Below are 24,255 nucleotides of genomic sequence, written 5' to 3'. Positions count from 1 at the left end.
TGATCTATCATAAAAGGTCAGAAGAAAATTTGATAGGAAGAAACCAGAATGTGATATTCTTAAAAGCCATTAGTGAATTTGTAATCTTTCAAAAGTGATGTCTATTCTGTGAACTTTAATCATAATCGAAAAGAAATGTAAGAAACCAGAGGTAGGCTATATAACAAAATATTTTACAGCACTGGATATAGTCTTAGGAAAGACATAAATACCTGTTTCCTAGCAGGTTTCAGTCTCTCAAGTAGATTACCTCACTTAATCTAATCCCCAAAACCCATTTCACATTAGACTTTGTCACAGGAATACTTCCAATTTAAGAGTCTCCTGTTAAATTATTTAAAATCTTTTAGAATAATTTAGTAAAGATCACCACCACGTTACACCCCAGTAAGACAAATACATCTCAATTAAAATAACCTGAGGTGTAAAATCCTTGTTCTGGAGAACAAGCAAGACAGGTGGATCCCAAACAATATATATTAAAATCATTGTTACCTTTAGCTGCTTACCATTCCAAGATGTGTTTTTGTGAAAACAGTTAAATTTTATCATCTTCTATATACAACTGGTTTAATATCAATTGTCAAAATGTTCTACATCTAGTCCATAGGTTGTTTAAAAATTAATCCCATTTTACAATCTTCAAAGTAGAAGGAAAAGGCCACATCTTTAAAAAACACACTAGGCTATAGGAAATAGTTGTTAGTGTGTAAATATTAAAATAACACTTAGCAATATAGACCAGCATGTAACTTAATGCTCAGTAGTAGACCCTCGATGCTTTTCAAAAGGACCCTTCATTCAAAATGTAGTACCTGAGGATCTAAATGAAAAGTAGCAAAAATTCAATAAAGCTTGAAGCCGGGCAACTGAGGGTCTGTCAGAACCTCCATTTGAAAATGATTATTATTCCCTACGACACTGCTTAGTAGTAAGTAGGTCAACCATTAGCTCAGATTATCAGGACAAAGGAAAAAGACTTATGAATTAATTACTTATAATGACCTTCCTCCTCCCTAAGTTGTGTTTCGTATTCAGAGAAAAAAAATAGCATAAGAAGTCTTTTAAGTATGAAGAAATGAAAATGCCCCTGCTTTTATATTACAAGGAAATGTGACTTATTTACTGAGTGAGGAAGAATTCAGTTTTGTTATAGAAATAATTATTAAAAATAAGGTATGACTCAGTACTTAGGAGCTCCTCCTGCTCTTGCAGAGGACAGGAGTTGGGAGTCCCAACACGGAGCCAGGAAACTTATATCCACCTCTAGGGGATCTGAAGACTCTTGTCTCCATGGGCCACATGCATGCACACCCCCACACCACACCATACCCCCCTACACACAATTTATACATATTTAAAAATAATAAAAAATATAATCTTTAAAGATAAAACGACTTAGCAATTGACAGAGAGTTACAGTTAGGAAATGATGGGGGATGTGATTTAACTCAGGCCTTCTAGTTCCAGAACTCACAATCTGAATCATGATGCTACCCTGTTTGAAAGCTACTAGGACCAGAAGGAAGGTATTCAGAAATTAGTACAGAAAACTGATGCAAGAATAAAATATAAAAGAAAGAAACAAGTAGGGGAATGTCATTTTATTTTATTATAGGTTCCAAAACACTGTAGCTGGGACACGTCACCAAAAGTTACAAAAACAAACCTACTAAACACCAGCATAGTACATGATGAATACTTTTAATTCTGGCTATCTTAAGCTTATGTTGATATAATACTTCTATAATATATTTCATTTTATGTTAAATGAATTCAGGGTAAGTAATACTAGAGAACTATGGAATCCTGGATTCTGTGGCAGATGAAGTATCCTCGTGGAGTTATAAAATGGCACAAGGAGACAAGCAATCTACAAGTAGACCAAGTTAGTAGCAATGGGTTTTAAAAATGTCTTGAAGATAACTGGAAAATACCTTGAGACACAGTTTATACTTCAGTGAACATCATAATACTGAGCACAAGACTGTGAAGCTGGGAATGGATCTTTTACGGTGGCCTCTTAGTCATGACTGTCGCCTCCTACTGTAAGCAAAGGGTAAGGGATGCCATGATATGTGCCTTAACACGAAATACTGCACAGCAGCCAGACTGCCTATAACACAGCGAGAGCCAGGCTCTTAAATCAAGTCTGAAAGTCTGCTGCACATCAGAAAATTCATACTGAGTAAAGAATGATAAACATTTAAAGACTGTGGAAAATCCTGTAACATTTTACATTTAATGAACAGCAGAAAATTCAAACTGAAGATAAATTTTCACTAGAAGCAGGAAAGCAAAAGCTATCAAACACTAGCATGATATAATACATACATTGTGTCTATATTAAGTACCTCTTAATGTAATGTTTCCATACAATGCTACACCTCATATTGTGTTTAAAATATATAGGGAAGTAATACTAAAGACACTACAGAGTTTTGGTTTCTGTGGGAGATGTAATAATTTTATAGAAAATAAAAAAGGGAACTGGAGGGTGGACAGAAAACCACCTGAATAAATGAATAAAGAACCCAAGGCCTTTAGGCAGTATGCATTAGAAACAGCACTGATGAGAGAGTCACAAATCCAACAAAAGGAGAAGGTTTTAAGCACGACTTCCTTAGGAAAATCTTTGAGTGCACTGAATACACAAGGCATCAGAAACAACAGGAACTGAAGACAGTGCTTAGATGAACCTTTCTCACCACCTCCCAGTCACAGCAGTCCGTCCCTTACACCCTGCGAAGCGCACTACAGTGGTGTCTATCACCCGGCATTCTATACCTTCTTCCTCCACTGAAAGCTCCACAACAGCAGGGTGTTTACAAAGCTATGTCCTCACTCAGTGCCTAGGACAATATGGCATGCTGTAGGCACACACTAGCTGTTGAAAAGATCTATTACAGGCTTGTTATTGTTCTTATGTGGAGTTATTTGTTAATTTGAGGTTACTTCAATCTAAATAAAACAATTTACTCATCGAGATTAAATTAATACCAAAAGATGTATTTTCCTTCTATAACACCACAGTAGAAAGTACTACAACTATTATGGTCTATAAATTGTTCTCCAACTGTTTGGGGTTGGGAAGTAAATTGTACAAAAAGCACCCAGAAATACCCTCATAATTGTACCAACCAGTGAGCCCACAAAGGTTATAAAGGCAAAAATGGAAGTTCTCAGCTTCTGAAGACAAAGTCTTATTTTATCAGGTTTAGTGTTCAAGAACACTTGACTCCTCCAAGGAAGACATACTCCCTTTTGTTGTATCAACCACTGGTATAGAGGGCATGGCAGTTTGGAATGCAATAGCAGCAACTCTTTTGTGCAAAGTTTGGCATTTCAAATCATGCCTCATTAATTCAAAAGACATTACTACCTACCATGCAATGAATAGTGTGTGCAAAGATAAAATTTTAAGATATGGAGTTCATTCAGTAGTAAGAAATAATTACAACACATTGCACTGTGGTGACATGGGAAAAGGAAGAGAGAAAATAAACCAACATTTAATTTCTACAGAAAGGGCTGAAAAAGCCTTTAGACACAGTATTACTAAAGGCAAGTCATAGAAGTAAAGTATTTATCTGGCCACAAAGACCAGACCAGCAATAATGATGTCACAATGGTACTAAGGTTGTAAAACATAAGTGCATTTGGAAAAGTAGTGGAAGCACTTGATTAATTGATATGGTCCACTAAAGAAATCTGTGCTTCTAAAATTCACATTAAAGATTTAGAAAGCTATGATATTTTCCTAACAAAACTTGCTAAAATGCTAGGTTACATAAAATCCTGGCTGTATAAAGACAGGCCAAGAGCTGTGGCAGGGATCGAGGAATCTCCCTTGGCTTATTCAAAATTTTGTTTATCAAAAAGGAGCCTGGGATTTTGATGTCTGAAAAATGTTGGTCCATAACACAAATCAGAGTATATGTAGAAATAAGGATGGGAAGTCTATTTGGAAAAACATACAAAATTGGAGAGAAATGAAGCAGAGAAGATTTCCATAAGAGATGAAAATTTGTTATTTGCTCATATTGAACTTAAAATGACCATGCAGCCAGTATTTGTCAAAATGAAGACATTTAACAGACTGTTAAAAATAAAATTAAGAGAGCAAAGAGACTGGGGTTCCAGTTCCTGGCATGGCAATCAGCCTGACATTATAGATGGCGTAAGTCATGACAGCTGTGATAAATACTGTTTAGCGGATATTTAGAGTAAAAAAGAAAATGACAAGGAAGAGAATAAAACTTTCATGAGAACAGGCAGAAAATGAGAAACTACAGGAGAAACAAAAGAAATAACAAAGATCAGTCTTTAGCTGAAAGTAGCAACCTCTTCTTTAAAACAGAAAAATGCATAAATACGAGTTGATTCCCTCATAATCTACTTCCTGTGGAAGAACAAGGGTAGAGGTGACTAATGAACTTTGACCCCACCACAGTGGGAAAAGGGCAGGCACCTTAGTAGCTTGCAGTTAGGGTCGGAAGCGCCGTCACATGTGTAGCAATACGCTTTGAAGGACTGCATGCCTTCCATAAAAGTTAGTCTCCAAAGAACAATTGGTCGACACGGTTGATACAGTGCTGAGAGCCTGCCAACGATGATGCTAACAGATAACATGGGAGAGCAAACAAGGGAGGTCAGTATTTGCATGATGCCCCAGGAAATGTGGGGCAAAAAAAAAGCATGAAAGAGGTTCGCTGTCCAGGGGTTAGAGCAGTGGAGAGAAGCCCGTGAAAAGGATGAAAGCCATCGAATAAAAACAGAAAGGAAAAAAAGAATAAAAACATGGAAATTTTAAAAGCTGGAAAGAAGAGAACTGTCATCAGTTACTAAAATTTAAAACTTTAGAAAGAGAAAGCAAGTGGCTAATGCTTAGGTTTGTTACATAAATGACTGGAATGTGAAGATGTCACTGGGACAGAAGTCTAGTGCATCGGAAAGTATCAAACAGAGCATCGCAAGACAATAGGATTTGAGGTAGGCAGAAAAACAGTGAGCAAGACAGCAAACTAGGCTCTTTGGCCTTCAGCATTTCCATCCTACTGAGAGGCAACACATATGTAAAGTTCATTAAATGCAAAGATGTGCCTTCAGAGCATCTGAACTAATGTAGACTCATCGACACTCACTTTTACCTTCATTATTGGAGAAACCATGCAGTTTTTGTTTTAAACAAAATAAAATAATTTATAAAATGGGTAAGTAATCTAAGTATTATTAGTAATGCATGGCAAAATAAATAAGATTCATTTTTTAAATCTTTTGCTGTTTACATTACTGGAAATGAAATCTAAATATTAGTCATAATATTCTAATTATCTACATTTATATCTATACTATACATTTGAAACAAGGAGAATAACTGATATTCATCTTTGAAGTATGCATACTTCAAAATAAGGATATTTTGTGTTACATATATTTTAGTACAATAAAAAATATAACCTAAAATATTAGAAAAAAGCTGTCCATCTACATTGGGTTCCTCCTTACCAGTGGCAGGTTTATACGTAGTTCACGTTCCATTAGAATAGCATATATGCCATTTTAGAAATTAGAGAATACTTTCTTCACAGACCTAAGACTACACGGGGAAGGTGACAGCATCAGAGAAGCGGAGCCACACTGGGCATCTTTATGTAGTGTAACAGTCTCCAGATCAGCGTAGTCCACCTCCTGTCGAAGCCTTCTTTTCCACTCCTGCGATCTCTCCGTCTCTGGAGCTGAGACCTGAAGACTGCCTAGCTGCAGCACTGCTGGAAGAAGCTGAGGATCTGCTTGGCGTTGGCGGTGTTCCACTCCTGCTCCTTCAGCGGTCCTTCACACACCGACACATACTTCTTCAAGATTTTTTCTCCCACTTCTCGGAAATCCAAGGGTTCTTTGTGCGTGGTGCAGCTTGCTCCAAAGTCAGCAGTACCAACTTCATGATTCTCTGACTGTGGATCTGTGCAATGCTTTAATCCCCAGTAGCACATTTCTCCACTGTACATCATAGCCAGCACATGGATATCACTAAAAATTCCTGGGAAGGACATTTAGAATTAAGTTTATAGAAATACCCTTCAGTTTTTGGAAAACTATAATGTCTTTGACCATAACCTCCGCCACCCACCTTGCCAGCTTGGAGAAGGCCCCTCCCACTAGCACAACCCTATCTCTGTCAGCACTTCTCTCTTAGCAAGAAAAGGTCAACCCTGAGACAGAGCAGAGCACGGTCAGACACTTTTTAAAACTATTTAAGTGTGCTTACTTAATATTTCTAGGAGCCCCTTTTAGGGTCTTTTTTGAGAATTAATCTCACTGGTGGGGCCCTTCTAGGTTATACTCTAAATTCTGTATACAACTCCAGAACTCTCATGAGTTCCTGAATCACACTTGCGCACACAAAGTCCATTGGAAAGATGCTCTACAACATGGTCTATATATGCATCTACTGACAGTGTCATATATCTTGTGTATTTGATAGGCTATACAATTGTAAATTATCACAGACGACAATATCCAAAATGCTTTGTATCATTAGGAAAAAAAAAAACCTCCCAGGACCATTTCCTTCGGAAGGTGAATATTCCTTTAACATCATTCCCAGGAAGTGGGTAATTAAATATTTATTACCAAAGCATGTTAATTTGTTAGAAACATAAATTACTTAGGTGGAAAAACATTTGTAATTCCAATAACCTTGGAAGTGGGCAGGATTATGGTTGCAGACCAGCTTCCTGTAGTATACAGGAGTTCCAGGCTAACCCAGACTACACAATAAAATCTTACTTCAAAAAACCAGATTAAAAAAAAGAAAACCAGAAGATTAAAAAGTAGGTAATCAAAACAAAAACAGATATTAAAATATATGATCATTCAACTTTTTAAGGTCACTTAACACAAATAAATGATTTATTCTAATGTGTAGTACCTGTGTGGTAAGTAAACTTACCTCAAATTAATGATCATGATATCGTTACCATGTTGGTTTAAATAAGAATGGCCCACATATGCTCACATATTTGAAGGCTTAGTCATTGAGGGGTTACACTATTTAAAAAGATTAAAGGTATGGCCTATTTCGAGGTCATGCACCACTCAGTAGTGAACTTCGAGGGTTCAAAACCCGATGTCAAGCCCAGAGCCTTGATCTGTCAGGCCCAAGCTCAGTGTCTGTCTTCCTTTCTCTGTCTGTGTCTCTGTTTCTCTCTCTTGGTCTCTCTCTGTCTGTCTCTGTCTCAGTCTCTCTCTCTGCCTGCTCCTTGTGGATCAGGATGTAGCTCTTACTACTTCACCAGCACAATGCCTGCCTCCCTGCTTCCACCATGATGACAATGGACTGTGCAACTGTAAGCAAGCCCCCAATTAAATGATTCCTTTCATAAGAGCTGTCTTATTTATGGTGTCTCTCACAGCAGCAGAACAGTGACTATGAGACTCCTAAAACAATTCAATACAACTACAAGTATGATGGCAGCAGAATTTAGTTCTGCTGTTTTAAATGTACCAAAGTCCCAAAATTTGTTCTTATATGCTGTCATCTTCAAATTCTTCCTAAAAGCAGCAGGAAGTGAAGTAAGAGGTTCACCAGAATAGCTGACTCACTAAAGTACTGCATCAGCAAAAAGTAATTACTGGAGAACCAAATCTGAGGTTTGTATTCATGAAGATGAAAGAGCACACTACATTATGTTTTCTATGTATAAAACAAGTCCTACATAGCAAGGACATAAAAAGCCCAAAATGTCTATCTTCTTTAAAACGTACGTCCAGTATGACATTAATAGCCAAATCTGATACTGGACAAAATAAAAATAAACAAAAGTAACATGCTACATTAAATCGCTCAAATTATCTCCAGCTCTGGCATCCTCTTCTGGCCTCCACGGGTACCAACACACATGCTTATCCATTTATCCACACACAAGCACATAAATAATAATAGTTTACATGTAGTTTTACATGTTATATGTGTACATATATGTATATATGTACACACACACACATATACACATATGTATGTGTGTGTGTATGTCACAGCTTACTATGCACCTCTGACTCTCCTAGAATTTACTATGTAGATCATAGATCCACATCCCTCTGCCTCCTGAGTACTGAGATTATGGAGCTGTGCCAACACATCTAACCAAAACAAAGTATTTTTAGTGTTTTTTACATCATATGAAAAGATTTTAGTACTTGAATTCATTTAAAATCTAGCATGAAATTTAAATGAGAGTAAAATTAGTAAGCTTTCTAAAACTCTTAAAAATAATTTTCACTTTCCAAGGGTGGCTTCCAAGTCTACATTGATGCACCCGAAGTAATAGTTAATGTTTTGTTTTTTTCTTGTTTTCTGTTCATTGTTGAACCAATAAAGTCTGGGAACCCCCCCCAAAAAATAATAATTTTCAATCACTTATGAAATTTTAACAAGAAACCACATTACCTGTACTCAGTAATTTAGCTGTGTCTAGGTCTTGGAAAGAAACGCCTTCGTTTAACTGGACAGGACATCGATAATTCAGCATCTGCAGCAAGTAATTGATTCCATCGACAAGGTGCTAAATAAAGAAGCCAAATAAATTAAAACATTACACAAAGAACTAGAAAAACAAGTACCTTTTCCCCATTCTTTACTTAATATTAAATAGATTGACATATAGGTACATATAATTACTATAAAAATTCAATGGTATTTGGACTCAGCATTCTAAAACTGTCCTAATATAATTAAACACCCAAATACAGGATTATGAAACAAGGGAAAAAATGTCAACTATAAACACATGCTGCCGTAATATACTTGTTCAAATATGTTATCAAAGGATAAATTCTGTAAAGATGGATTAAAAAGAACTTTACAAATATATATGGAGCTCTGTTTGTTCTGTAATACTTGGAAACGAACCTAGAGCATCATAAATGCTAGGCAGAATTCTAACAAACAACATTTTCAGCCCCTTTTATGATTCAAATAAATTTTAACTAAATTTTTCTACCTGAATGTATAGCCTCCAGTTTCCAAGCTCATGAAAACTATGGGTATCTTTAGACTGAGCTAGAATTCTTAGTGATATAAGACTAAGATTCATGTCTTTGTAATAATAACTGTTAGAACAGAGGTAAATCAGAGGTCATACTGTTTTAAGAGCAGGGTCATACAGGCTCCTCAGGAGTACCTTGCCTACAAAGAGATACAACATGACTACTTCAACCAAAGAGAGTATCTAGAATAAATAGCTTTATCTTACATTCAAATGAACATAAAAATCAAGAACTTAAACTCATGTAGTATCCTCCAAATGATGATAATCGTTCAGGTGTCACCTTACTCTTCACAGTAATTTCAAGAACCTGTGAACCTAAAATGTAGGTCTGCTAATCCACAACTTCTCATCTCACTACTGTTATAAAACGCTTTAAACCTTGTAGATGTCAACAATAAAAATCATAAATGATTTCTTTTTACCTTTTGAAGCAAATTAGATTTTCTGAGGAGCCACTCCCTTCTCTTAGTTAAAGAATGACAATACATATACAGCAAGGCCCCTCGTCTCCAGGAGAGGCACTCCAGGAGCTCATCCCCAAGCAAATCACACAGCTGAAAGGAAATATAAAAGGAATAGCCACAAAGAAAAGCCATGTATCTACAAACATCAAACGTCTAAAGAAAACTAAACAATTAAAAGCACTCATTTCACAGAACCTGTCCGAGTTAAGTTTACAGAGGAAAACTTACATTTGAATCAAGTAGATGTAGTATAATCTATAGGTAAATATACATCACAATAACTCTGTAATTTACAAATAGTTTTATAAAATACCTTGAAATTACAGTATCAAATTCCACTACTAGTATTTGGAAAATGCATAATTCATTATCTATTAAAAGATACCATTTTAGAAACACATTGATTTGAGACTATTTTTTTTCTAGGAATTAAAGACTAGAGTAAGAATTAAATTGCTAGAATAACAAAAAGTTATATACAAAAAAATAATTCTAATAAACCAAAATGTTTATAGTGGTATGGCCTTTATATCTCGGTAATTTACTCTTCCTGGTAACCTGCCCTAATGAATACATAGAGCCAAGATTTTTAGGTAGACACTGAGCAGGCACTTAAATACAAGAAATAATTTACTTCAAGTAGCATTTAGCAGAGCCAGCAAGATGGCTCAGCAGATAAAGGTACTTGCTGCCAAACCTCAAGGCCTGATTTCAATTCAGTAGCTAGGGATTTCATGGCTGGGTGATAGTGTAGTGGTATGTATGTCCAATCTAGGCATGCAGCTTGTAAATATATTAACTGAGTTGTGTGTTCTTTGCACAGGCTTATTGGTGTTGGAAATTTACTGATATAAATTTCAGTCTCTAGTGTTTTCCTTTCATGGAGCTAGAGGGAGCTGAGTGAGACTGGAGTGGTTCTTGGCGTTCTGTAGACCAGCCAGCCACAGGGACCACAGCCAGACAGCCACTTGCAGCTAGCTGTGGAGGATGGGCAAGACCGCCCGCCGATGCTGGCACCTGGAGGGCACAAGCATGGGTTCTTTTAAAATTATACGGCTACAGAGAACTTGTATGGTAGAAGAAAGGAACTGACTCCAGCAAGCTGTTCTCTGACCTCCATATGTGTACCGTGCACATGTATGTTCACACACACATATGCACCCACAAATAAATGAAAAAAAATTAAAAGAGTATCCAGGACTAGATATGAAAATCCACCTAGAGAAGGCAGTTAAAAGTTGTGTGAACAGGATATTACAGATATAACACAGACTATCAAAGGATGAAGAAGACATCCTAGGGAAATGCCTGCCTGTCTCTAAAATAAAAAAGGGTTTCTGACAAAGAACAAGCGAATACGTCTTAAGATGATGGAGGGAAAAGCATGCGAAGATGATCAGTGCTAGTAAGAAAGGCTGAAAATGTTCATCAGGGTCAGGATTTTAGAAGACAGTAAGGTAAGGACTGGGCATAGCAAGACGGATTTCAATCCCAGTACTTAGGAGATGGAGCCAGGTAGTTCTGTGAGTCTGAGGCCAGCCTGGTAGACAAAGGTCAGCCAGCATTTACACAGTGAGACTTTGTCTCAAAAAGTTAAAGAGGAAGGGGTGGGGGGAGACAATAAAAACAAATGTATCAATTAGATTTATGACTGTCAAGAAACAAGGCTTGCAAAAGTAAAAGGGACATGGGTATATCTGTGTTAGAAAAGGATTCTGTGCTGCACTGCAATTCAAATTCCATTAAATATTCTAAAAGTCGTTAATAAAATACATTTTTCCAATCATGGCCTGAAGTGCTAAGTTCTCTTCCTCCACCCCTTCTATCTCGAGACAGTAAGTACTCTTGGCAGCTTGGAACTGACCATGTAGACCAGGCTGGCCTGGGCCTCACAGAGATCCTCTGCCTGCTGAGTGGTAAGAATGAAGCGCGTGACACCACGACTGGCAAACTTCTTTTAATATTAACATAAAGCAATGATCTGCTCACCACAACGAAAATACAGTCTAAAGAGCAGGGCGGCAGCACAACAGTATGACGAGGCTCTACCATCACTGGAGAGTGCCACTTACTTTGGGATGCATATTGTTTTCTTTAGCTAAGGTTTCTGGTTCTGTAAGAAAGGCGAGCAGCTCTTTTACTTTCTGTGGAGAACAGTCCTCAGGAAAATCCTCATCTACGAGCTTGTTCTCCTCAAAATATGTCATGTCCAATATGGCCTTTAGACAAAGAAGAAAATGCATCTGTAAGAGACGGAACTTCACAGAATAAGGAAGAGTTGAGCCTTGCGTATTAAAAGCTTTATTAGACACTCAACCAAGTCGGTACAGTATTTAAATGTGAAAGTAAGCAAGCTGTTCAGCCACAGACAGATCAGGGATGACACCATTTCAGGAAGTAAGTGAAGAGTCACGTTTCAACTAACATGTTATAACTATGAAAATGTAATCAGTTATTACATTATTTGCCATTAATATTTGTATAACCCCTGAAAACTTTATAAATGCCTAAAGTAGTAGTCTATTTCTCCTTTTTAATACTGAATCTCTGGGGGATTTGTCTTTGCAAACACACAGCCAGAATATACCAAATATGCACCCTGCTGTCATCAATGAAGCATGCCAGCAATGAGTCCCCAGTAGCTGATCAGACCTTAAAAGCCCTTTAGTACTTTTACTTATTTAATCTACTGGATTAATACTACGGAAACTGAGCTGCAGTGGTCACCAAACTACCAAGGCCAGCCAATGTCCCGTCAAAGTTTCTTCAAGAGCAAAATGAATATGTAAAACACATGAAACACTCCAAGCACAGGAAGTGATACAAAATCAAGATAGAGAACAACTGAAGAAAACACCTAATTCCAACCTCTGACCTTCAGATGAATACACACAAGCACATAAGCACCCACATCCACATGAATACGTGTGTCCACATGCGTGTCCCAATAGAGCCAGACGCCACATTTGCTTTATTACCTGTGTATATAGCTCCAAAAGATTTGATGGATTGGAACATTCCTTCTCTTCTCCACATAAGAGTTTCAATTTTTCTAGAGCTGCAGAGGCCCGAATTAAAAAGTGATCTGTAAGTAGTAAAAACATGATTATTTTACATAAATCCAAACATTTAAACAAGGAAAGCTATGTAACATAAATGATAGAACAAAACTATATTATGGCAAGATTATATATCAAAAATATATTATGGCAAGTGATCATCTTACCTCAAACACTAAGTATTATATAAATAAAACTCAATCACAATGAAGTAAATTTTATTCTCAAAAGCAAAGGAGGGAAAGCTTTTTAGATTCATTGTTGCTATTTCTTAAATCCAGTCTACATTCTTTTTTTATGAGACTTTACTAAGGAATTAAGTATATAGCCCACTCCTTTCTTGGGTGTGCATGAATAGTGTCTATACATGTGTGTGCATGTTTTGTAAAGACTGACATCAATCTGTCCTCTGTAGTCATACACATACTTGAACACAGAGCTTGTGACTCTGCTAGTCTAGCTAGTCAACTTGCTCTGGAAGCATCAGAATTCCATGGGAAGCACTACGCCACTGTTCATCATGCTTGCACCTTACATGCTTAACCTGCTGAACCGGTCATGTAGCTCTCAGGCTAGTCTTATTCATTTAAAACTTCAAAATGGGGGGAGGGGAGAGGATGGCTCAGCAGTTGATGGCACTGACTGCTCTTCTAGATGACCCAGGTCCAAAATCCCAGAACCAAAACAGCAGTTCACAAATGTCTGTAACTCCAAGATCTGATACCTTCACACAGGCATGCAGGTAAAACACCAATACACATAAAACTGAAATAAATTAAGAAAAACCTTTGAAACTGGACAAATTACCTCATTCCTTCAAACTTAAAGAAAAAAAACAAACAACAAAAAACCCCAATACCTCCTGCATGTTTTCTTACCACAATTTACCCAACTTTCCAAACTTTACCATCTTAACTCAACCATCTGTTTACTATAGTATTTTATGATTTCAGATTTTGAGGCCCCAAAGATACTGTTCACCCTTCTGCTTCATTTCATGCAGTACATGTGCATACCATAGTACAAGACACAAAGTCTTTAGGTATCTTTTCTGAAATACAGAACCTTTCCTAATCACCCACCAGTGGATAGACAATGTAATAATTGGCGTGGCTTCCACAGGTACTTAAAGAGATAAGCTGTTTGGTGTTGGAATAAAAACACCACCAGATATGTCAGCAGGCAGTCACTTAATGACCTTTAGTTTTCCCAGGTAGCTGTAGCTTTAGAGGATTTTCTATTGCTGTAAGATCACTTAACAGTCTTCATCTCTCTCGCTGGTCCAGAAGCACCAACACTCCTACCCAAAAGACAAGATTCTACTGAGAAGCAAAATAGTCCAACCACGGCTCCCCACGTGCTCTACAAGCAGTTTATAGTTTTCCCTTAGCTTCTGAGATTATTGTAAATGCAAAGACTTGTATGGAGCTGCTTAAGTTACAGCTGGAGAGGTGTGTCATAGTTATTATTGTAAGTCAGGTGTGGTGGTGGCATAGCTATCATTCTGGAAAAGTTCATAAAAATACATTCCCTTTATTAGAAATATTTAAAGTAAACTGGCAAGGTAAAAGGTAAGTGACTCATATCATCTTTGGAGAAAGTCCTTTGTTTTAAGTAAGCCCTGTTAGTAATTCTCTAGTAAGATTAACTCCAATGTTGACTAGTAACTTGTAGAGCAAATGGCTACAGTTATGATTTTAGTAAATTTTCAGATGTAAAGCCTCCAAACAAGGCCCTGTAACACTGAACTTCTTTCCAGGTCTTTTACATTGGGTCACAGAATTCTTTCATAAGAAAATATGAATTACTGTTAGGTTCAGTAATGAGGGAATAAAACTACCTAAGCTCTCTGGGCTGACACATGGATAGAGCCCAGGTACATAACAGTGACTATAAATCCTATGTTCCACTTCCCACAAACCAAAAGATATAATATAGCCTCAGTGTGGTGTGTGGGTCATGTACTTCATTTAATTGTAGAACTGATTCTGTAACTATACCAACTATTCAATCACCTGAGAAAAATGTTTCAATATGGACTTTCTATGAGTCTAATCACAAGAATTTTAAAGATCATGTATGTATTGTTGAGCCAACTGGCAACTGAGAATTTATAAAAAGCAAACCACCGAGTCTGATATCAGAAGAACAATATTTCCTGACTCATTTTCCCTTCTAAGAAAATAGCTAAGATCTAAAGTGTTGGGGGTGGGGCGCGTTTAAATTACACCGTAACTGTGTACAATACTATTTATTTACAGTTGAATTTTTGACTTGAACACAAAGTGGAAATTTACAAGGCAGTAATGAAAAAGTGAACTGTCATGCATGTCTCTCTGTATTTGCAGGATGCAAAAACAATTACTGTTCCTTTTTTTTTTTTTTTTTTTTTTTTTGGACAGTATAAACATTCTGGAAATGTCCATGTGTACTTTTATTTAAAGTCTACCCTGGTCGCAGATTCGACACCACATCTGGTCGGATGTAAACAAAAAGATTTCAAGGAATGTAGGAAAGGCTGCATTGGTTAACATGACCTCTGAGGAGAGGGCAAATGATTGCCCAATAGGGACGGGCTCAGAAGTGCCAGCCCTCAGTGGGACCAGGACCAGGACCAGGGACCCCGCCTCGGACCGAAGGCCGCGCCTTCTGGCCACCGAGCGCAGCGGCCCCACGGGTCTCACCACCGTCCGCCCACTTCCCTCTGCGGCGCTCCCTCACCGTCTTCCCCCGCGGCTTCGCTAAGGTGCTGTATGTGAGCCTGAGCCAGGTCCCCGAGCTCTTCCACCCGCCTCACCACACCGGACACCGCGGCCGCCATGGCCAGCTCGGGCGCGCCCGCCCTGTCCACGTGACCACGAGGGTCTGAGATCACCTGATGGCCCGGCTGGCGGAGTGGGGGCGGAGCCCGCACTGCTGGTGGGCGGAGACATAGGCTCCGGGCTACTACCGCCCAGGCCCGCAAAGGTCGTTCCGGTTATTTAGTTCCTCCCTGTGGCCCTCTCACTCCCACAATCCTGTGCTGCGAGGGGCCGGTATGACGTAAGGGCACACCTCTCTCCCGCCTCCTTCTTTTAACCAATCGGAAGCCGACCATGCCCGGGCTGAGCCAATAAGACATCGGCTTTCTCTGCGGTGCTGGGAGGTTGCCGCCGCAGCAGCTGGCTGGAAGAGGGCCGATTGGAAGGAGTGGAAAGAGGATTGCAGCGGTTGGCGCTGTGGTGAAGGAGGTTGACAAAAATAAAACTTGATTGTAATGGGGGAGGTCAGAAACGGAAGTCTGCGGCCAGGTGAGATTCGTCCAAGGTGCGAGACGTAGACAACTTGGCAGTCCTCGTGCTAGCTGGAATAACGCTTTTCCGAAGGTTAACCCCGGAGCTTGTTTTTTCTTTGAATTTATCTTGGCTAGCTCACATTTAAAGTATGTTAAATGACTCGCGACCTAAGCGAGGTAGCGACCTCACAGTTTTAGTTCACCTTGAGACCTTCCCGACTAGTGTTAAGTGTTCTTCCGGATTTTAATCAGCACTCCTGTGGTCAAATGGCTTTGCATTCCATGAATGCTAATTCTTGCCTATGGCCACGGAAATCTAACGCTGTTTTGGTGTTTGTTTTTTAGTTTCACAGAGTATATTTTAAATAACTCTACCCCTCATCTCAATTTTAAGGTTTTTGTTGTAGCCTAGTAGAAAATATTAAAAGTATGAAAATAGAAATGTGATAGTTTAAGAGTGACTAACCAGTGACTTTTCTGCAAGTGGCCATGGTGACCAGTTTTTTTTTTTTTTTTTATTCCTCCTGTCATTTTACTTCAAATGCACAGAGCAAAAACAAAAAAACAAAAAACAAAACAAAACATTTGTTCCGTGTCCTCGGTGCTTATAAAATACCCATACATACTCGAAAAATGGTGTTTAATCGAAAACAATAATCAACAACACATCCTTATGTTACTTTCCAATGAAGAATCCGAACGCCTGGAAAACTGCATTCTATAATCAAGGTGAACCGAAGAATGCAAACTCTTATGCTAGAGTGTTTACTTACTCCTTAATCCCAGCACCTAAGCCTGGAAGGATGTTGCCAGTTCTAGAGCAACCAGTACATAATGAGACCCAGTTTACAAACAAGCAAGCAACCCACAGAAATTAAGGACCCGTATTCTAACATGCCAAACTGCACTAAATAAAGTTTACGGGCACAAACTGTAGAGATCATTTCTGGCATCCGCGTGGCCCCTCCCAACTGTCTAGGCCTCCAGCCTCTGGGTATCGGATGCCTCTTTTGGCATCTGATATATTGTATACACACACACACATCTATATCTATATAGATATATATACAGGCAAAATATCCATACACATAAAATAAAAGTAAAGAAAAAAATTACAATCTTGATGATGCATCAAACCACAGTATTCCAGAGGGAAAGTCTTAACACTGGGAATTGTTGTTGAACTGATAAATTGATACGTTTATTTTCAGAAAGAGAGCAGGAAGGGGTTTGAGCCTAATAATCTAGTCCTTTATTTGCAGATACGGTGAAGGAGAAGGAGAGCTCATGTCCATAGTTTACGGGGTGGCAGCAAGTCACTGGTTCACTTCAGAAAAATGTCCTGGAGCTCCGTTTTCTGAAACTTTAAAGAAAAACAGAAAAAAACCTCTAAGGTAGTGGTTCTCAACCTTTCCAGTGTTGTAACCTTTTAATATACCTCCTCATATTATGGTGACCCTTTGCCATAATATTTTATTGCTACTTCATAGTTGTGATTTTGCTGTTGCTATTAATATTAATATCTGATATCTGACTCCTGTGAAAGACTCATTTGGGCTCCAAGAGTTTATGACCCAAGCTTGAGAACCCCAGTTCCAGGATTTTAGAGAAATCTTTTCATGGAGAAGTATCTCACCACAGGCTCACTAGTTTAAAATTTCCCAAGTGATTGTTAGAACCAGCTGCGAGTTGTTTTTTTAAAACAACTTATAGCCCAGAGAACTTGGGTTATTCGTGGTAGGAGCCTGGTACCAGCAAGCTACCCATTCTTTAGGAGATTGCCAAGAAGCACACTCATACCAGGAAAGGCCTTTTGCCTCCTGTAATGCCTTTCTAATTCTCTCTGCAATCAAAGTTTAATATCCTATCTTCTGACAAAAGTAAAAATTTAAAGGGCCCACATATGTTTGCACAAGTAGGCCAGAGATCTGTGACTGGCATGGAACAGAAGAAAGTACAAGATGCAGGAGATAACATATGAAAGAAGACCTGAGTTGGGAAAGAGCTTAGCACCTTGGAAGAAGGAAAGAAAGCCAGGCAAAAGTCAAGAGTGGAGGAGAGCTAACAGGAAGGCAAGGCCTTAGAGAACACAAGTTCATCAAGAACAGATGCCTCCCTCTAAACCACAGGATGGACCCCAAAATGTGTGTGTAAGCCCCAAATTGGCCATGCTGTTAATTGTCACTGGACCTGAATTTCAACATAATGACTCTTGGCCCTTTATATCATCCTAGTGGACCAACCTGGGCATTGATTTATATAAACCTGAGTCCATATGCTATCTCTGCATTTTCACAGTACAATAATCAGAAAGCAAATTAAAATCGCTAGTCCTCAAGTTGTTCATTTATTGAATAATGGTCAAGATAACTATATATTCATCAAGTTATTGTGAGGGTTAAATTAATGGATCTATGTAAGGTGTCAGTGTATTTCCCAATATATAGTGCTATTATGTAAGAATGAGTAAATGGTATTTAACTCCTGGTTGATTTTAGACATAATCTGTTGGATTATATCTTTTCTTGTTGTATTCTATGGCTGACAAGTTCTACTACTGAAAGAGTTAGCCGAAGCAATGGACCCTGTGGTCGCTAAGACCTTTACACTGCCTGGAAGCAGCAGTACTTTAGACCCACGACCAGTTCTGCTTGCACACACAAGCACATCTAAAGATTTCATCACGAACCTCCATGTCGTGGGTTTAGCAATAAAAAAGAAGTGACTCAATACTTGCTATAACTTGAATGACTCTCAAGGGAACGTTGAGTAAGAGAAAAATAAAAAGGCTGAAAACTATAGTTTATATGCGTTCATTTATTGTTCTTAAAGTGATAAAACTCCAAGGAAAAAAAGGCACTTTCATGGTTATCAAACTTAGTGATAGAGGAGAGTGAGAGGACGGAAGCATGTGAGCATGGTAACAAAACAACAGCAGGCGCTGTGGCTGCCCTGTTATTATTATTGTTGTTGTTATTATTATTATTATTACTATGGTAATAGACAGACACTACATGATCAAATTTCAAAGAACTAAATACACATACAAACTGACATCCCATAAAGTTGACAAAAGTTTGCCAAATGTCCCTGGATTGTATCCATGTCAGTTTCCTTGTTGAACTGTAATAATGTAGTTTTCCAAGATCCTTCTCTGCCTGGAAAAGAGAGTAAGGAGATTTTTCTACTATTTCTTCCAAACACAAGTGATTCTACAGCTATTAAAAAAACACTATGGAAAATGACAAAATGTTAACGCTCTCCTGGTGTAATGCTTCATTTAGAATAGGTTTTGACAGGCAAAGATAGAAATGAAGCAATAAGAGGAACTTGCTCGTTGGAGAGACTTAAGTCAGCAAAAGGACACAGAGAAGTGAAGGACATATTTAAGGCAATCCTGTGACTGAGTTTAGTGGAAGTCTAGAAAGCAAATAGAGAAGTACTATGAGGCAAGAATGTAGACTAGCGCAGCAGTCAATGATGGCTTCAGAGAACAGGAAAAAGCACACTCCTGAGATTGGTGATCTGAGACGAGCTTGTGCCTGCTGTCCTAACAGGACATCATTTGTCATGATCCTCTCAGTCCAGTCAACCACTAGACAGAAAACATCCCTAACTATCTAGATGGCAAGGCGATATAGTGCGGCTTGAGAGAGTGCAGAGTTGTGTAGTATTTTGAGGAGCTAACGGATTTTCAAATAGAAACTATAAGTTGAGATGAGAGAGGGCAGTCTCCACAGCAGTTGTTGTAAGAGTCAGATGTAAAGGGTTGGAAAGAGAGATATATCTCGTGATTGACAAGGGGGAAAGTTCACAATAAAACATTTTAATGACTGAGATAGAGAAAATAATAGATCCAGGTTACTCCTGTTGCCTTCTGAATCATCAGCAGCTTACAACCCAATAAAACCTAAAATCATATGCACAGCTGTTCAGAGAGTAACTTTTGAAAAATATAAACCTTTGACTTAGATAATTTATTTTTCCTTAAACATTGCCTACCTTCCAAGCTCCTTAAAAATATGGCACATGCCTTTAATCCCAGCACTTGGGAGGCAGAGGCAGGCAGATTTCTGAGTTTGAGGCCAGCCTGGTCTACAGAGTGAGTTCCAGGACAGCCAGGGCTACACAGAGAAACCCTATCTGGAAAAAAAAAAAGTCTGGCAACATAGGCCAAAGACAAAGGAAAAGCTGTGGGTCTGTAGGTTCTTTCTACATATGTAGTTAGCTCTCACTTCCACTATTCTCATCATGGTAGCCTTACAAAAGATGTAATATGACAAACATAATCAGATGATGCCTCTTCTAGCCACGGACTTTGATGTAGTAGAAGCTGCTGAGGATTTCTTAGTCATCTTTGATTAACATTTGAATCAAAGAATAGTTCCTTGTTAAAATAGACACTTAGAGTGAAATATTCGTTAGATTCTTTGATTGCACGTATGTTTTATCTGTTTTCTCCCCCATAAATGTCATTAAGATTCAATGCAAAGTATTTCTAAGCACTAGTTAGTCTTTTCCTTTTTTTTAAACTTTATTTTATTCTTTCCTTACTTAGTGGTATGGACCAATATAGAAACTTCAGGATTGTTATTCAGTGCAGAGTGTATATGAACTTCAAAATACCAAAATCTACAGACAGCATCTTCACTTCCGACAGCTTTTCCATGCCATCTTTTCTCATGGTCCCTGAAGACCATGTTGCATCTCCTCTGTCTCTGCTGAGCTGAGTTGGTTATCTCTGGTTAAATTGCAACTATTTAAGGACCATCGAGTCCTGACATTAGCACTCTTTTCACTTCGCTAAAAACCAAACTCTCTTAGCTTACAAATAACCCCCTCTCCCTTTAGCAATAAGTATGACCACATTGTCTTAGACCTTTCCAAAGTTAGTGCTAAACTTTGTGATAACAAAGTACAAAGCAAGATATAAGGTACAAATATGTATATACTGCAAAAAACCCTAGCTATAGGCTCTTACTTGGTACATCAACAAATATGCAGACAAAACACACACATATAGTATATACACATTATATATACATTATATACATATATTTATTTATTTATTTATTTATTTATTTATTTATTTATTAAAGGTAGGGTCCTGAGGAAGTGGGTCTCAGTTCCCAGCATCCACGTGGTACCTCACAAGCATCAATACTTCCAGTTCTAGGAGATCCAGTATACTCTTCAGGCATCCATAAGCAGCAGATATGATGGTCTGATTAGGTATACCCCTCATAAAATCATGTATTTGAATGTTTGGCCCAGCGGAAATGGCACTATTAGGAGGTATAGCCTTGTTGGAGTAGGTATGACTGTTTTGGAGGATGTGTGTCACTGTGGGAGGTGGGCTTTGAGATCTCTTGGGCTCAAGCTACACCCAGTGTGTACAGAGTGTAATACACAATCTCTTTCTGCTACCTGTGGATCAAGATGTAGAACTCTCACACCAAGTCTTCCTGTATATTTCCTACCAGGATGTAATAAACTAAACCTCTGAAACTGAAAGCCAGCCCCAGTTAAATGCTTTCCTTTATAAAAGTTACCATGGTCATGGTGTCTCTTCACAGCAATGAAAATCTCTAAGACACCAGACATGCACACAGTGAACACATATATATACATAGTGCACACATGTAGAACTACAGTGCACACAGATATACATACAGTGCATATACATATATGTAGGCAAAACACTCAGACATTTTTCTTTTTCCCTTCATTCCTTCCTTCTTTCCTTCCTTCCTGTTTTGTTTTGTTTTACACAGAGTTTCTCTGTGTAGCCCTGATGTCTTAGAACTCACTTTTAGACCAAGCTGGATCAAATGCAGAGATCTGCCTGCCCTTGTCTCCTAAGTGCTGGAATTAAAGACATATGCCATTACTGCCTTGCTATTTTTCATTATTTTAATTATTTCCTTTTATTTTTTGAGATTATAATATAATCAAATCACTTTCCCTTCCCTTTCCTTCTACCAAAGCCTCTCATATTGCTGTCTTCCAAGTTTACAGTCTTCATTTTCTTTAACTGTTGCTGTGGTTGTTGTTGTTGTTATGTGCACACACACATCTCTAAATACATACACACAACCTGCTCAGTCTGCTCGATGACTTGTATGTATGTTTTCAGGTCTGATCACTTGGGAAGACCATTTCTCTCACTCTTAGCCTTCCTTATTCACCTGTAGTTCTTCGTGTAGGGCGAGGCCTTGTGAGCTTTTCCACATCTGCATATCATGGCTGTCGGTGCTATCCTGCTCAGTTCATGGTTAGACAGCCATGCTAGTGAGACTTTATGGCTGTAGCTTCTGACATTCTTACAATCTTACAGCAAACTCCGTCTCTGGCTCTTACAATCTTTCCATCCTGAATTCCACAGTGACCCCAGAGCCTCATGTGCAAGAGGCGTGTTGTAGATATATCCATTGGAACTGGGTTCCAGTTGCATTTTGATTAGTTGTGGTTTCTGTAATGCTATCTGTCTGTTGCAAAGAGATGTTTTCTTGATGAAGGATGAGGACTACACTTATCTGTGGGTGTAAGTTTATATATTTTGTATATAATTAATGAATATGCTGATTTAGTAAAGTAACAAGTTAGTGTTTTTTTAAAAATGAATGTTGTAGTTTTTCTCTTAAGCCAGCCAGCTCTCAAATAACTGAGAATGGATTATTATATTTATTTATCAAGCATTAAGGGTACAACAACCGAGAAGTACTACTCTATTTTAATCTTCTAAACTAATGTGGCTACCTCTCAGCCGATATCCCTGTAATACTTGCATTTTAATATTGATCTGGCTCTCTGGGATCCAGGTGTTTTCTCATGGTGTCTCCTGGGCTCTCCCACCCCCTCCTCTGACTGGGAGAAAGTCCAGCCCTATTTGTTCCCCTGCTCGGTCATTGGATAATCAGTTAGCCTTATTGACCAATCAGGGAAGAATTGGGGAGCAATGTTTATACAATATTGAGACAGGAGATTCTCCGAATAAGAATTACAACCTGACTTGTGACAGAAATTAGCATTTGAATAGCACAAGTGCACAACAATAGGCCTGCAGTGACAGTTGCAGGTTCTCCTCCAAGATCCATGGCTTCATTATTCTCCGGTAGTCTATCTCATGCTAAGCAGGTCTTAAGTCCAATGTGAAAGCTATTGGGAGGAACAAGGTCTGAGTGCCCTTAATGGTTATTATGCCATGCTGCTCATCGCTGTGGTTCACAGGTACTGCAGCTAGTGCTGTCCATTGCTTCTGTCCTTTGACATTGCATGGCACTTTCTGGTACCGAGAAAGCTAGTCCGGAAGCATAAGGCTTTCAGGTCACTTCCGGTGCAGGGTTTCTGAAACACATCTGTGTTCAGCAACAGAGATGTATCATTCATCTCTGGCAGGTGACCTCTTCCCTTGTCACCAAGGGCAATAACAGTAGCCTGTAATATTTGGGAGTCAACCTAGAGCAACAACTCAAAAGAAGACTTCTTGTGCCTGGTGTTTCTTGTTTGTTTGTTTGGTTCTGTTAGATGCTCTTTTGCTCTTGGTGGAAAATTTTCATTTAAACCATATATACATGGACTTCTTTGTATTACATGTATTTTTAGGTAGTTAATACTGAATGTCTTTATGACTTTTTCAGAAATCCTTATTGTCATTTTTACCTTCCTCCCTTTGCATTTATCTCAGTGAGGAGAGTTTTCAAAAGGCTTTAAAAGCTCTTTCCGCTATCTTGGAGCCTGTGGAGACCTGCTGGAAACAGGTCTAACAAAAAGCAAGTATGTCTGAAAGGCTGTGGTGCAAGGCCATTTTTGCTGGCTACAATCGAGGTCTCTGGAACCAAAGAGAACACATGGATCTTCTTAAAATTGAAGGTGTTTATACCAGAGTTGAAACTGAGTTCTACTTAGGCAAGAAATGTGCTTATGTGTATAAAGCAAAAAGAAAAAAAAAATTCCGTGAGTTCAGGAGGCAAACCAAACCAAACCAGAGTGATCTGGGGAAAGATAACTTGCGTCCATGGAAACAGAGGTACGGTTCGTGCCAAATTCTGAAGCCATCTTCCTGCAAAGGCCATTGGACACAGAATCTGTGTGATGCTGTACCCATCCCAGAATAAAACTAATGGAGATTAAATAAATAAAAGTGAATTTGTGCTCTTGTAAAAATAAAGAGGCTTTAAAAAAAGAAAAGAAAAAGAAAAGTTACCATAGGACCTACCTATGCCTATCTCTTGGCCTGTGCCTACAAATGCTCCTCTGCCATGCTCACTGTGCCTCTGTTTACAACAGCTAGGAAAGGGAAATGACCTAACTGTCTTTTAACTGACTAAAGGATACATGTATACTATGGGATACTACTCAGCTGAAAAAAGATTATATCATGAAATTTACAAATAAATGGATACCAA

At 38.5% G+C, this 24,255-nt stretch overlaps 1 protein-coding gene and 1 pseudogene across 2 annotated transcripts; one reads left to right on the top strand and one right to left on the bottom strand.

Annotated features, from left to right (window-relative positions):
* Positions 1 to 1,589: 1,589 nt before the first annotated feature.
* Rimoc1 (RAB7A interacting MON1-CCZ1 complex subunit 1) lies at positions 1,590 to 15,492 on the bottom strand. 2 transcript variants are annotated; one of them, XM_052159755.1, is made up of 6 exons: positions 15,295 to 15,492; positions 12,493 to 12,599; positions 11,587 to 11,757; positions 9,473 to 9,604; positions 8,450 to 8,564; positions 1,590 to 6,040 (listed from the first exon to the last, which is right to left on the bottom strand). In XM_052159755.1, exons 1-6 carry the CDS (start codon positions 15,392 to 15,394, stop codon positions 5,757 to 5,759), a joined length of 909 nt encoding a protein of 302 aa, XP_052015715.1. In that variant the 5' UTR covers positions 15,395 to 15,492; the 3' UTR covers positions 1,590 to 5,756. The 2 variants fall into 2 exon arrangements, with proteins under 2 accessions (XP_052015715.1, XP_052015716.1); XM_052159756.1 differs by having other exon boundaries at positions 11,587 to 11,733; positions 15,295 to 15,483.
* An 8,056-nt stretch (positions 15,493 to 23,548) lies between these two features.
* On the top strand, positions 23,549 to 24,041 carry LOC127666922 (60S ribosomal protein L35a-like; annotated as a pseudogene).
* The last annotated feature ends 214 nt before the right edge of the window (positions 24,042 to 24,255 follow it).

The sequence above is a fragment of the Apodemus sylvaticus genome, chromosome 16 (genome assembly GCF_947179515.1).
Source record: "Apodemus sylvaticus chromosome 16, mApoSyl1.1, whole genome shotgun sequence".
In the NCBI taxonomy this organism is placed as follows: domain Eukaryota; kingdom Metazoa; phylum Chordata; class Mammalia; order Rodentia; family Muridae; genus Apodemus; species Apodemus sylvaticus.
The sequence above is the reverse complement of the archived record's forward strand: the minus strand, read 5'-3'. Positions and strand labels throughout refer to the sequence as shown.